General features: G+C 38.3%; 1 protein-coding gene across 4 annotated transcripts in view; it reads right to left on the bottom strand.

Moving 5' to 3' along the window:
• The window catches only part of KMO (kynurenine 3-monooxygenase), a 51,797-nt gene that overhangs the window by 27,614 nt on the left and 10,111 nt on the right, over positions 1–14,072 (bottom strand). For all 4 annotated transcript variants that reach the window (XR_008685107.2, XR_016039633.1, XM_055419704.2 and 1 more), the window contains exons 2-5: positions 9,317–9,386; positions 8,937–9,034; positions 7,635–7,724; positions 2,041–2,089 (exon numbers count right to left, since the gene is read on the bottom strand). Coding sequence is in view for 2 of the 4 variants with exons in the window: in XM_055419704.2 (XP_055275679.1) it covers positions 2,041–2,089; positions 7,635–7,724; positions 8,937–9,034; positions 9,317–9,386 (307 nt within the window). In the remaining 2 variants the exon portion in view is untranslated. The remainder of the gene's footprint in view (positions 1–2,040; positions 2,090–7,634; positions 7,725–8,936; positions 9,035–9,316; positions 9,387–14,072) is intronic.

The following is a 14,072-nucleotide window of genomic DNA, read 5'->3' as shown; positions in this document are numbered from 1 at the left end:
TATAAATATAGATCACTGATATATAAATATAGATCTTTTTGTAATCAAACACTGAAATAGTTAGGGGAAAGTGAGTAAGAAGACTGGAAACTTCTTTTTTGTTGTTGTTTTTCTTTTTGGAAACTTCTTAATAAATATAATCAAATTATTTTAGTGCTTTTTTTGGCCTGCTAAAAATCTATAGTGAATTTCATTTTCTGAACTATTATGTTCTTATCTCTGTAGTAAAACATTATTTTTGTTCATAGTTCAGGAGATCTATAATTAGGGGCTATTTATTGTTCTTAAAGCCACAAATCAGAATGTAGATGTTAGAGCTGGTGTAGACCTCTGTGGAATAGGTGGCTCACAATCTGATGCCTTGTAAAGGAATAAGAAAGATGTGTAAAAGAACTTTATATGCCAAAGAGTCTAGAAGTCAAGAGGTTCAGCATCCTTTTAATAACATATTTATGCCATTTATGAAATTGTATGCTGTGCAGTGTGTACTTAATGAAAAACAGGGGAGCATGCAAGATGGATCTTCCCCATGTTTTAGCTCCTTATTATCAGTATTTCATATATATTACTGGAGGCAGTGACTGTAATAGTTAAAAGCATGGACTTTGGAATAGACAGACTCAAGTTCAATCCAGATTCTGCTACTTATTAACAGTGTAACCTGCTGCACTGTGGCTCTAAGTTTCCTTTATCATGTACAAAACTGAGGTAAACATAATTCTTACTTCACAGAGTTGTTTGGAGGGTTATACAAATTGATGCAATATAAAGCAGTTATTAACATAGTGCTTAACACATCAAATAATATTTTCTATTATTTTTAAAAACTGTCTTGTAGTTTCTTTTCTTAAGATCAGCATGAATATATAAAGCAACCTAGCCATTTATCTACTCATCCAAAAGTCAGTCTTACAAATACAAGAAAAGAAATGGAATTAAGACAAATACTAAACCCTATTTCTGAGCCCTCCTGAATCAACTCGAGTGACCGTCCCCCTCACTCCTTCTCCCACTTCAGTAAAGGTCAGTTCAATTCAACAGATACGTTACAAACACCCTGGGGAGAGGACTGTGGAGAAACACAGATACATAACTGGAACCTCTGCTCTCCAAAAGTCAGAGGCTGCTGGGATGCATTAAGAGGGATTGATTGATTTAAAAGATAGTAGAACCCACTCCAGTGTTCTTGCCTGGAGAATCCCAGGGACAGGGGAGCCTGGTGGGCTTCCGTCTATGGGGTCACACAGAGTCGGGCACGACTGAAGTGACTTAGCAGCAGCAGCAGCAGCAGAACTACTAATGGCATGCTTTGCATGGAGTGAATTTGTTTAGTACAAATGCTGAAGAAGAAAAAATATGATCGAGGGTTACATGGAATGTGATTGGATTGATTACCCAGGATACAAATTTAATTTGCAGTCCAGAGGCTTTTCAGTTAATGGATAGGCCTAGGTCTCTTTAGTTACGGACATGAGAATCTTCAGGCTCATGTACACATTCCTCTTTCTTGACTTCACATACCCTGCATCTAATTTTGTCTCTTACAGATATCTTGAATCTATCCCTCCTCCCAACCACTTGGCTATAGCTTTAGTCCAGACTCCTGTTTTTGCACACAGCGATTTTCATAATACTTAAAAAAACTGCAGCCCTCTACCAGCCTTCACACTATTGCTTTTCATATTTCTGATAAAAAAATCTGCTTGTGTCTCTTTGAAAATTGTTATATATGTATATCTGTTTTTCCACTAGATTGTGAGTTCTTCACTGAGGCACTCATTCAACCCAGTGCCTAAAAGACAATAGGAATTCAATACATGCTGAATAAACAATTTTTATTTAGACCATTGATAAGATGGAAAAGAGATGCTGGAAGATGTACCACCAGTATTTTTAAAGAAACACTTTGTATTGTACATAGTCTTGCTCTTAATAACCCCTTAGAAGGAATGGTAAACAAGTTTCAATTAATCGTGTGACGAAATTAGTCTCATGTGCTTTGCTGAAAATGAGGGCTGGTGAATAAAGCATTGGACTTACCCGTCAGTAGATCCTTGTTTAGATTTTCTCTGCTTATTGAAAGAATATACTGCAAGAAAAATATAGTAGATACTGTTTGTTTCTGGAGAATGGGCAAATGTGCTTCTGCGTTATTCACTTAGCAATAGAAAATACTAATTATTTATCAGAAGGTTGCAAGCTCAGCTTTACAACCATTTAACTAAGTAGTCTTTTTTTTTTCTATAAACACTTTAATCAAATACATGAAATACAATGTTCAGGTTTGAACTTAGGCTTTTTCAAAGTTTGATACTATATAAAAACAAATCTTTTTTTGGTACCAAAAATATTATTTTCATTAAGATAGTTTTGTTTTAACTATCAAACATAAATCTCAAACATTCATCTTAGGTCTCCAAATCAAGCTATGTAAAAAAAAACTTCAGAAATGACATTACTAGAATAAATGTACTATTTCCCAAAGAAACTACTTGAAAATTTTCATTTCAATTTGAAAGGTTGTGTGAGTGTGTAGTGTAGTTGTGGTAGGGTGAAGGTCGGTAGGAATAGGTAGACCCCAGTACATGGCACGTGTACTGGCCATTTCTGACTTCACAGGGCCGATTGTTCCATGAGACACAGTCAAACAGTGCATGGGGCCTATGATACTTTTAGGGGTTTGTGAAAATAATTTTAGTTTATTTCAAATCATAAGAAAAAATAAACACAAGAATATGAATATAAGAATATAATATATATTAATTCTTTAAAAGATAAGAATAAATCCAGTCTGGATTATATTAAAGCTTAATGTAATCTTTATATCAATGCACTCATATAGCCTAACTTTTAATATTTATTGATTTATAGGGTCCCACAAAGCAAAAGTGTCTATCTGCTTCCCTGATGGCTCAGAGGTTAAAGCATCTGCCTGCAATGCAGAAGATCCAGGTTCAATCCCTGAGTTGGGAAGATCCCCTGGAGAAGGAAATGGCAACCCACTCCAGTATTCTTGCCTGGAGAATCCCATGGACAGAGAAGCCTGGTGGGCTACAGTCCACGGGGTCGCAAAGAGCTGGACATGACTGAACAACTTCACTTACTCTTACTCACTTAGGGCTCATGAAAATCATAATGCAGTCTTGTAATTCAGGACAAGTCTATTGCTTTAAAATTTTAAAGCACATAAATTTCAAAATTATGGGACATTACAACATTTAACACAAATATGGTCTTTTATTCATCTTGATCCCATTCAAATATAGCCATATAAAATTAACAGCTAAATCTATACTTGGTATAAAAATAACTTGGTCATGCTAAAGAGGCAATAGTAGGCTAAGGAGCAGCTTCCTGTGTCTTTGTCATAAATTAACAGGAACTTTGTAATTCTCTGCCTTATGGTTCTGTTTTCCAATCTTCTACATTATTAACGTTTGCATTTCAACAGAAACCACACTTGTTTTCTAAGTATACTAGGAAACATTCAAATTATGAAGTCTTATTAACATAAGGAAAATATTCTTTCCTTGTCAGTTGATCCCTATCAAGTTTAGTTGAGATAAACTGGGGACGGATCATCTGGGAACCAATAGATATGTTGGTCCTGCAGAAGACAGGGAGAGTCCTGGTCTAATCTGCTCCATATCTTTGGGCAGTTTCCTATTATAACCATAAATTAGAGTCACTGACATCAAGCTTCACTTCTCCAATACATATTCTAAAAGGCTTACCTTGTGAAGAATAAGTAAGAACAAAAACAAACAAGTGAAGAGCTGTAAAGTGACTCTTGTAACCAAAAAACCCACTAAGAAAACCTAAAGGAAATAGGATAATCTTCTTTGGAGATTTGTAAGACAATAGTTGCAGTGCTGACTTTTTCAAATATGCTGGGAAAAAGTGTTTACATTTTTGTCCTGATAGCCTTCAAATGAGAATGTTTTCTAGTAAGGGAGTGTCATTTCTTTACTTTGGGTACAGGAGTTTAGGAATAGGAATTGGGGGAACTCTGGCCTGCTCTGTATATTAAAGAATATTTCGATATTTGGCAACTGGAGAGGGAAATGAGAGGAACCAGCAAGACAGTCATAGCAAAGGAGAAAGGGCAGAGAAAATAACAGCTAGGGGAGGAAGGCTCAGAGAAGGGGGTATAGAAAAGATTTCAGAAGTCAAATTGTATACAGTAGGAACTTATGAATTGTTTGCTGTGCACTGCACAATGTGGGCCTTCCATAACCCCCCAGGTCTTCAGTATATTCATGTATGTTTTTTTTCCTCAAATATAATTTATTTAGCACTGTGCAAATTACCATGAGCTTTACATACTGTAGTGAGTCATGGATTATTTTTAGCTGTTTGCAGAGACCTGACCACAGTTGCTTATACAAACTACAATGGGTTTTTTTTCCTAAAAAAAAGTCTAGAGGTATCTCAGGGACATCCACAGATTCATCAGTGCCCTCCTCCTTTCTGCTCCACCATCTTTGGCATGTAGCTTCCTTCTATAAAGTTACCTCATGGTCAAATATGACTGCTTCTGCCCTTGCAATCTTATTTGTGTTCCAGGAGGAAGGCTGTTAATATGTATTTTGCGTGTGGAAATGGGTAAAAATCATGAGTTTCATGTATGGTCATCATGGTACATCACCAAAACTAGAGGAGAAGGCGTGGACACCAAGAGGCAGCAGAGGCCAATACATACACTCCCTGGATATTGGAAGAAATTTGAGGTGATGGGGATGACTTTGCACTTCCACAGATTATGGAATTGACCAGTTCAAAGCAAATTTATACAGTTCTTAAAAGATAAGGAGGGCCCATTTTCGACTCCAGTATAAAAATAATGATGCAAACCTATAAGTTTAGCATTAACTCAGTTCTTAAGAATTGAGGAATGGCAGGATTGATGCAAAAGGATCATTTCCTTCTTCTGTATTAAAGGCCTTGAAATGAGAACTTGTAGCAACACTTTCACCTTCTTGGGGAGTCACTGGTGATGAAACTGTTTCTCCCTCACCCCTCTCTCATTCTCACTTGGTGAAGATAAGGAAGTCAGTTTTAGTCTCAGGTCCAAGTCACTCTTCTCATCCACTTTCCTTGCTATTTTGAACCATATTTTACTCCTTGATCTATTCATACTATATTGGCCCAATCTCCAGGGAAGAGATGGATATGCTTAATTGAATTTCCTTAGCACAATCAGTATTAATCCAAAAGAAAGGTGGAATGACTATTATACCTATTATGGGAAGAATATCACTCTCATTTTAGAAAAAAGAAGTAGTGTAACTAAGCAGCACTTCCAGCACTCCTGTGAGGACCTCCTATACCACGCTCACTGGTTATTGCCTGTAAGGAAACTTGTCCAGTTTCTCCCTTAATGTTGACCTCCTGTAGTCATGCAGCCTTCCTTTATCTGTAAAGCAAGGTGGTTGGAGTCCATGAATCTAAAGCTGCTGACCGCTGTGAGATTCTGTTATCTGAAAGTGCATTTGCAAACTTTCTCATCTAATGCACACCTGATACTTAAAAATTTATGTTTTTTAGGAATTTGGTCTCACCCAATTCTCCCCATAGAAAAACTGTCATTTGATTGGAATGATGCTATTTTGTTGCAAATTGAAGTTTTAAACAAACTTTTTCAAGCCTTACTTTTTCTTCTCTGAAAGTGAAAGATTTCCTCCCTCTCTGAAAGTAAGAGCTGAGTGCTCCTACCATTGTTTGGCTGAGTTCTTTTCATAGTGAACACAGAGTACTTTTCATAGGACTATTACCTGTTGTCCCCAGGTTGCAAGTTCCTCAGCAACTCGCCCACAGGAAGACAATTATTGTTTATTTAAAAGGTACATTTAGTTAGTGTAGTCTGTTCTTGACTTGCATATATAAATCATGTCATGTTTAACTCTTTGAGACACCAGTGACTCTAGCCCTTCAGGCTCCTCTGTTCATGGGATTCTCTAGGCAAGAATACTGGAGTGGGTTGAGATGCCCTCCTTTAGGGGATCTTCCTTTCCCAAAGAAAGGCAATGCCAAAGAATGCTCAAACTACCGCACAATTGCACTCATCTCACACGCTAGTAAAGTCATGCTCAAAATTCTCCAAGCCAGGCTTCAGCAATGCGTGAACCGTGAACTTCCAGATGTTCAAGCTGGTTTTAGAAAAGGCAGAGGAACCAGAGATCAAATTGCCAACATCCGCTGGATCATCGAAAAAGCAAGAGAGTTCCAGAAAAATATTTCTGTTTTACTACCTATGCCAAAGCCTTTGACTGTGTGGATCACAATAAACTGTGGGAAATTCTGAAAGAGGTGGGAATACCAGACCACCTGACCTGCCTCTTGAGAAACCTATATGTAGGTCAGGAAACAACAGTTAGAATTGGACATGGAACAACAGACTGGAAATAGGAAAAGAAGTACATCAAAGCTGTATATTGTCACCCTGCTTATTTAACTTATATGCAGAGTACATCATGAGGAATGCTGGGCTGGAAGAAGCACAAGCTGGAATCAAGATTGCCGGGAGAAATATCAATAGCCTCAGATATGCAGATGACACCACCCTTATGGCAGAAAGTGAAGAGGAACTAAAAAGCCTCTTGATGAAAGTGAAAGAGGAGAGTGAAAAAGTTGGCTTAAAGCTCAACATTCAGAAAACTAAGATCATGGCATCCAGTCCCATCACTTCATGGCAAATAGATGCAGAAACAGTGGAAACAGTGGCTGACTTTATTTTTATGGGCTCCAAAATCACTGCAGATGGTGATTGCAGCCATGAAATTTAAAAATGCTTATTCCTTGGAAGGAAAGTCATGACCAACATAGACAGCATATTAAAAAGCAGAGACATTACTTTGTCAACAAAGGTCCGTCTAATTAAGGCTATGGTTTTTCCAGTAGTCATGTACGGATGTGAGAGTTGGACTGTAAAGAAAGCTGAGAGCTGAAGAATTGATGGTTTTGAAGTGTGATGTTGGAGAAGACTCTTGAGAGTCCCTTGGACTGCAAGGAGATCTAACCAGTCCATCCTAAAGGAGATCAATCCTGGGTGTTCATTGGAAGGACTGATGCTGAGGCTGAAACTCCAATACTTTGGCCACCCCATGCAAAGAGTTGACTCATTGGAAAAGACCCTGATGATGGGAGGGATTTGGGGCAGGAAGAGAAGGGGACGACAGAGGATGAGATGGTTGGATGGTATCACTGACTCAATGGGCATGAGTTTGGCTAAACTCCGGGAGTTGGTGATGGAGAGGGAGACATGGCATGCTGCAGTTCATGGGGTCACAAAGAGTCGGACATGACTGAGCAACTGAACTGAACTGAACTGAGGGGATCTTCCTGACTTAGGAATTGAACCTATGTCTCCTGAGGCTTCTACATTGCAGGTGGATTCTTTGCTGCTGAACCATGGGGGCAGTCCATTGAATGCTTATTAGGGACTGGGCCATTTCTAAGCATCTCCTATGAATTAACTAGTATATGTATATTTAATTCTAAACAAGCAAACAATGTCAAAACAGGGCTAGAGAAGAAAGGCAGGGTCAACAAGCAAGTAGCTGGTTCAAGATATTAGACTCAACTATTACCATTTTACAAAAGAAGTATCTGCAGGTATCTCCAGGTAAACCTACCTGTGACTTTGTCCCATAGGGAATAGCAGACTTTTTTCCTGAAAGAGAGTGAATCATTCTTGCTCTCATGGGGATACCATGGGCAACAACCTGAAATAAAATCAGAGAGGTCTATTTCAATTTCCATAATGTGGCATCATGCCAATAAAGTAGATATTGACTTTAAAGTGTGATTATTCAAACATTTTCCAAAAATCAAAAAATAATGTAAAAGACCATGGAAACACAGTATGGTAGAAATTTAATAAAAACTATGCTCCTACAAATTTTAGTTTTTAGCGTTTTTTTAACTTTAGATTTTAGAATAGACTTAAAAGTTTATCTGGACCTAAATCAAATATTACAAGTGAGGAAACAGTTCACTGTCAGAGATTAAGTTCTTATTTTATTACAAAAGAATTAAGCATGAGGAGTAAATCACAGGATTCCTGAAATGCAGTGCAAAGGGTTTTCCTACACATGCCTAAGAAAAATGTGGAAATGCAAATAGTACTTATGTGATCTTATCATTTCAAAGACACACTCTCACAAAAATACTGTCAATAAAAATATACTATTTCTCTTTACATTTCCAAGATACATGATAGCTAGGAGCTTGACAATCTTGAGTCTATATGAGGAAAACCTATAACAGGCCCACAATCGTTATCTAAACACTGAGAGTTCATTGGTTTCAGAATTCAGAACTTTTCAAAGTTTAGATAGGTAAATGAGTGCATATGTGGATAGTTTATGACACACAGACTAGTCTAGGGCACCACCCCATAACACAATAGTTCTTTAGTAAAACATATTCACACTAAATGAGATTTCTTTTAGAGGCTATAAAAAGTCTACATCAGGTCAAGTTTGCTGCTGAATGGGTGACGAAAAAGCTTCCTAGTCCCAGAGGTTTTTGGAGTGCAGAATTGTGATAAGAGATTATGGACCTAAGTAGTCAAAAGAATGGATATCACCTGCCTCCTCTCACCCCAGAGGCCATCCCAGGTCACACACAAATAAAAGGCAAAGATTAACCATCTTGTTGAAGGCCCAGTGTCAGAAGTGATAATCAGGTTTCCACCTGATACAACTTCCAGCTGCCCTACAACATGCTCTGCCCCCTCCCCAATCAGGTACCTCAAGTATGAAATGTCTACCCTGTTGTGAATTTAGAGGTTTGAAAACCTCTGTAAAACAAGTTCTCATGCAGCGATTCTTGTGGCATTGAGTGCTGCTTTGAACTAAGAGACATCAAGACCGTGCAATTGTTGAAAAACAACAGGTGTTATCTTCTGTAAGGAAAATGCATTCACAAGGTACCTGATCTTCCAGGCCAATGGCTTTCAAGGCTTGTCGTCCTCTATAAGAAAGGGCCAAATTAATGCTTCTTCCACGTGCAGATTTAGTCACTCGGATATCTAAGACATTGGAAGTAGACCTCATGTTACACACAATTCTTATATCCTAAGACAGGGTGAGCATATACACCTCAAAAATGGGTGCCATCTGGACCAAATTAAAAGACTTTGTTAACTCTTTTAAAGAAAGCACTGATAGTAATGAATTTGCATTAAATTAAATTTAGATAGTTGAAGGTTTTAATGAAGTCTAATAGTTTACCTTATTTTTTTTTTCTTTTTAAAATCTAAAGGAGTAAGAAGAATCAGAACGACATCTCACATTGTTCAATATTGTCTCACCTTCTCTAGCTTCATATATATCAACTTGGAAATTCCTCTTGGCAAGGAAGCATGCATGTAATGATCCAACCTAGGAAATCAAAGCGGATTTTGTTCATTTATCTGATTTCACAAATATAGGGAATTTTTGCTGGGTAAGTGTTGAAGTTGAAACTCCAATACTTTGGCCACCTGATGTGAAGAGCTGACTCATTTGAAAAGACCCTGATGCTGGAAAAGATTGAAGGCAGGAGAAGGGGATGACAGAGGATGAGATGGTTGGATGGCATCACCGACTCAACGGACATGAGTTTGGGTAAACTCCAGGAGTTGGTGATGGACAGGGAGGCCTAGCGTACTATGGTTCATGGGGTCGCAAAGAGCGACTGAGCGACTGAACTGAACTGAACTGAAGGTTTGAATAAAACTAAAAGGAAAAATTATTTGTAGATATTAAATTCAGCTAGAAGGATTAGTAACATGGCTTATAAAGTACTTTTTGGACTCACTCTAACTTTATTTCTCCTTCTCACTTCTATGTAAAATGCTCTTAATCAGGAATTGAACTCTAGCCCACCAGGCTCCTCTGTCCATAGGACCCTCCAGGCAAAAACACTGGAGTGTGTTGCCATGACCTCCTCCATGGGATCTTCCTGCCCCAGGGACTGAATTTGATTCTCCTGTATTACAGGGAAACGCTTTACCATCTGAGCCACCAGGGACTCTTTAGTTGTTACACAGGCAAAAATGCTAGGAAGACCCAAAGATATAAATGGAAAGGAAAATATGTGTATATCATGCTGAGCCCACCACATACTCTTGGGTAAGGCCCAGCTGCTTCCTGTGCATCAGTAAGGAGGGAGGGTGGTGAGAGGAAGGAAGAAACTATATGGGGTTAGACTCCTTGGATCTATTAGTAGTTTTCATGCCAGTTCTTAGAGTAAAGCCTGAAAGTGAAAAGTCACTCAGTCTTGTCCACCTCTCTGCGATCCCATGGACTGACTATACAGTCTATGGAATTTTCCAGGCAGGAATACTGGAGTGGGTAGCCTTTCCCTTCTCCAGGAGATCTTCCCAACCCAGGGATCAAACCCAGGTCTCCTGCATTGTGGGCGGATTCTTTACCAGTTGAGCCACAAGGGAAGCCCAAGAATACTGGAGAGAGTAGTCTATCCTTTCTCCAGCAAATCTTCCCAACCCAGGAATCGAACCAGGGTCTCTTGCATTGCAGGCAGATTCTTTACCAACTGAGCTGTGAGGGAAATCCAGACAGAGTTAAGCCTGGACATAGACTATTATGAAAAATCTCCATATTTGTTTTGCAGCATCAATAGTTCACAGTAGTAAACAGTTTTAATAGAAAAATAATCTGCAAAGTAAATGTTATATTAACAACTGGCTTAGCCTGTATGTGCTTCAGCAGACTCTGAAGCGATTCCTTGGTTACATAATCATGGATTTGCCCAACTTACTGCTCTTCCATTTCTCCACTTTCTCTCTTCTAACTTCCTTCTTTAAGGGTCATGTGCTTGGACCCCACTGTGGACCATTATATTGATGCCTAACTTACTAATTTAAAAGATAATTTGAAATTTTCTTTTATATAAATGTGGAGTTATGCTTCTCAGGCATTCAGCCAGTGTGGCTTTTTGCAGTAGGATCTACTACCTTTCTGCTGATTCCCATGTGACCTCGGCAGCAAGGATTGTTCAAGTATCCAGTGATCATGAGAAAACTACTTTTAATTTATTGGGCCCAAAATTCATTCAGGTTAAGGAAAACCCAAACAAACTTTCGGGCCAATCAATATAAATGCTGACCTTAACAGGAAAAGAGGCATCGTGATTTTTAAAATGTCATACTTTCTATGCCTTTTAATATAGTATGTTTGAAATTAATCTGGTAACGTATTGTTAAACATTATTCAACTAATTTTGACCTCCTGAAGCATATAAAACTCTCCCTAAGAGTCACAGAGATTGCTTGTTTCTGAGTCTGTCACCAAACAAGCTCTAGCAAAGCCTATTAATAACCTCCTGCTTATGGAACTGATGCTCCATCACTTCAGTCCTGTCCAACTCTTTGCAACCCCATGGACTGTAGCCCACCAGGATCCTCTGTCCATGGGCTTCTCCAGGCAAGAATACTGGAGTGAGTTGTCATTTCCTATTCCAACTCATGGAACTAATGTAGTGTTAAACATGTGTCAACTATTTTTGACCTACTGAAACACATAAAACTTTCCCTAAGAGTCATAGCGATTGTTTCTGAGTCTATCACCAAACAGGCTTTGGTAAAGCCTGTTAATAACCTCCTACTCATGGAACTATAGCTTGGTCTTTGAAGAATTTGATCTTTGAACATAGCAATTTAATGAGAAGAACCAGATTGTTAATTACACGTACTCTGAAATAGCAAATAAAAATGTCTTCATATTTTGTAACTATTACATCTGCTAGAATTGAGAAAGTGAAAGTGTTAGTCTCTCAGTCGTGTCTGACTCTTTGCAACCCATAGACAGTAGCCCACCAGGCTCCTCTGTTCATAGGACTCTCCAGGCAAGAATACTGGAGTGGGTTACGATTCCCTTCTCCAGGGGATCTTCCCAACCCAGGGATCGAACCTGGGTCTCCTGCATTGCAGGCAGGTTCTTACCATTTGAGCCATCCAAGGGCTCTAGAATCGTGAATGTTACGTCAAATGTTTTATTATTTAGATATTACTCTGAACTCTCTTACCTGAATCATCTGATTTTGGTCTCTGAAGTCAAGCAACAGTCATGATTTTCCGTCCTTTGTTGACGATAAAATGAATGCCCCACACACTTTCAAGTTGGGACTCTTAAGAAAGTTTGTTCACGACTTTTTCTCTAGCCTAGATGCTCCTCCAGAACACCATCTCTGACTACTGAACCTCTCTTCCTGGGTGTCTTACAGGAATCTTCATCTCAACATACCTCACATTCAACTTATTCCCCTCCTCAATCTTCAGACCCTTCTCCTCTGTATGCTTTCTCTTAGTGAATGACAACTCTACCTACTATTTCACCCAACCAGGATAACTCAGAGAATAGTTAATGCCCTCTCTACCTACAGATATATATTTAATGAGGCAACAAGTCCTATTTATTGCACCTTTTAAATCTCTCTGAAAATAGATCTCCTTCCCATACCTTCCACTGTTCCTATATGGGGCTCCCATTGCCTATCACCTGAACTACTACAAGTTTTCTAGTAATTTTTCTACAAGTAATTTTTCCTCTCCCCAGTGTCTACCTATTTAAGTCATACTTCCAGAAGAGCTGGCTATTGTCTAAAACAGAAATTGAATGATGCAGTTCCTTTCTTAAAATCCTTTATTGGCTCCTCATAAGTCTTTAAGAAAAAGTCCCAAGTTTTCAACATGGCATAAAAGATTCTTACATTTGATCCCAGCCTCTCAAGCTCAGTTTTTTTTTTTTTTTCCTATTCTCATATACTATCTATAAGAGGTAGACTAAAGTCACTGTATGTTTCCTGAATATGCCTTGCACTTTTATACTTATGTGCATTTGAATCTAATGTTTCCTTTGCCTGGGCTGTTTTTTCTTCCTTTAGCTTTCATTCAAGAATCAAATCCTCTGTACAATTTCTCTCAGTATCTCTCCAACTCCAAAAGACTTCTTTTCTTCTTTAATTTCATGGATGTATATATGTGTTTTAATATCTTTCATAATTAGCTGAATTATTTATTTACATTCCTGACTAACTTTCCCACTAGGCTGTGAATACCCAGGGATTAATGATGTGATTATGGCTTGTATTTTGTCCATCTTTCTATTTCCAGTACAGACCTGATACTTAGTAAAAGACTCAACAGTTTGTAATAAAAATTTAAAAAGTATTTGAAAGAAAATGGGAGAACCAATATTAACATTTCCTATGTATATCGCAAATGATATTTCTTCTTAAAATGGTAGTAGGATATATATTTTATTATATAATTATCTTTTAAAAAGGAATAGTATACTGTGAATGTATTTCCAAGTCATAAGATATTTTAAATCATAATACTTCAGAATTGCCTTACATTTTGTTGTATGCAATGCCCTTATATTTGTACATTGGAGTTATTTTAAATTTTTAGGGTTATAAACAATTGCATGGTGCCCACTGAGTTCTTTTGGTAAAAATCACAATAATGAAATGGTCCATCAAAGCACAGGTCTTAGTGACAGGGACCAAACTCCCAGAAACTTCTGAGATCTATACCCTCTTTCTGTCTGCTCCATTGGTTCTTGGGTCTTAGTATCAAGAGGAATGGAGGAATTTATATTGTTTAGTATCAGGAGGAATTTATATTGTTTAATTATAAACAAGGTAATGAGAAAGGTTTTGCTTTGGCTCCATCCCTTCATTCTTTCTGGAGTTATTTCTCCACTGATCTCCAGTAGCATACTGGGCACCTACCGACCTGGGGAATTCCTCATTCAGTATCCTATCATTTTGCCTTTTGATACTGTTCATGGGGTTCTCAAGGCAAGTATACTGAAGTGGTTTGCCATTCCCTTCTCCAGTGGACCACATTCTGTCAGACCTCTCCACCTGTGGTCCATGTGATCAGATCAACTAGTTTTCTGTGATTATGATTTCAGTGTGTCTGCCCTCTGATGCCCCCCTCGCAATGATTATACAGTGGAAGTGAGAAACAGATTTAAGGGTCTTGATCTGATAGATAGAGTGCCTGATGAACTCTGGACGGAGGTTCGTGACATTGTACAGGACACAGGGACCAAGAC

This window comes from Moschus berezovskii, chromosome 17 (genome assembly GCF_049115385.1).
Source record: "Moschus berezovskii isolate FMDL1 chromosome 17, NW_MosBer_1.0, whole genome shotgun sequence".
In the NCBI taxonomy this organism is placed as follows: Eukaryota; Metazoa; Chordata; class Mammalia; order Artiodactyla; family Moschidae; genus Moschus; species Moschus berezovskii.
This window is presented reverse-complemented; position numbering and strand designations above follow the sequence as displayed.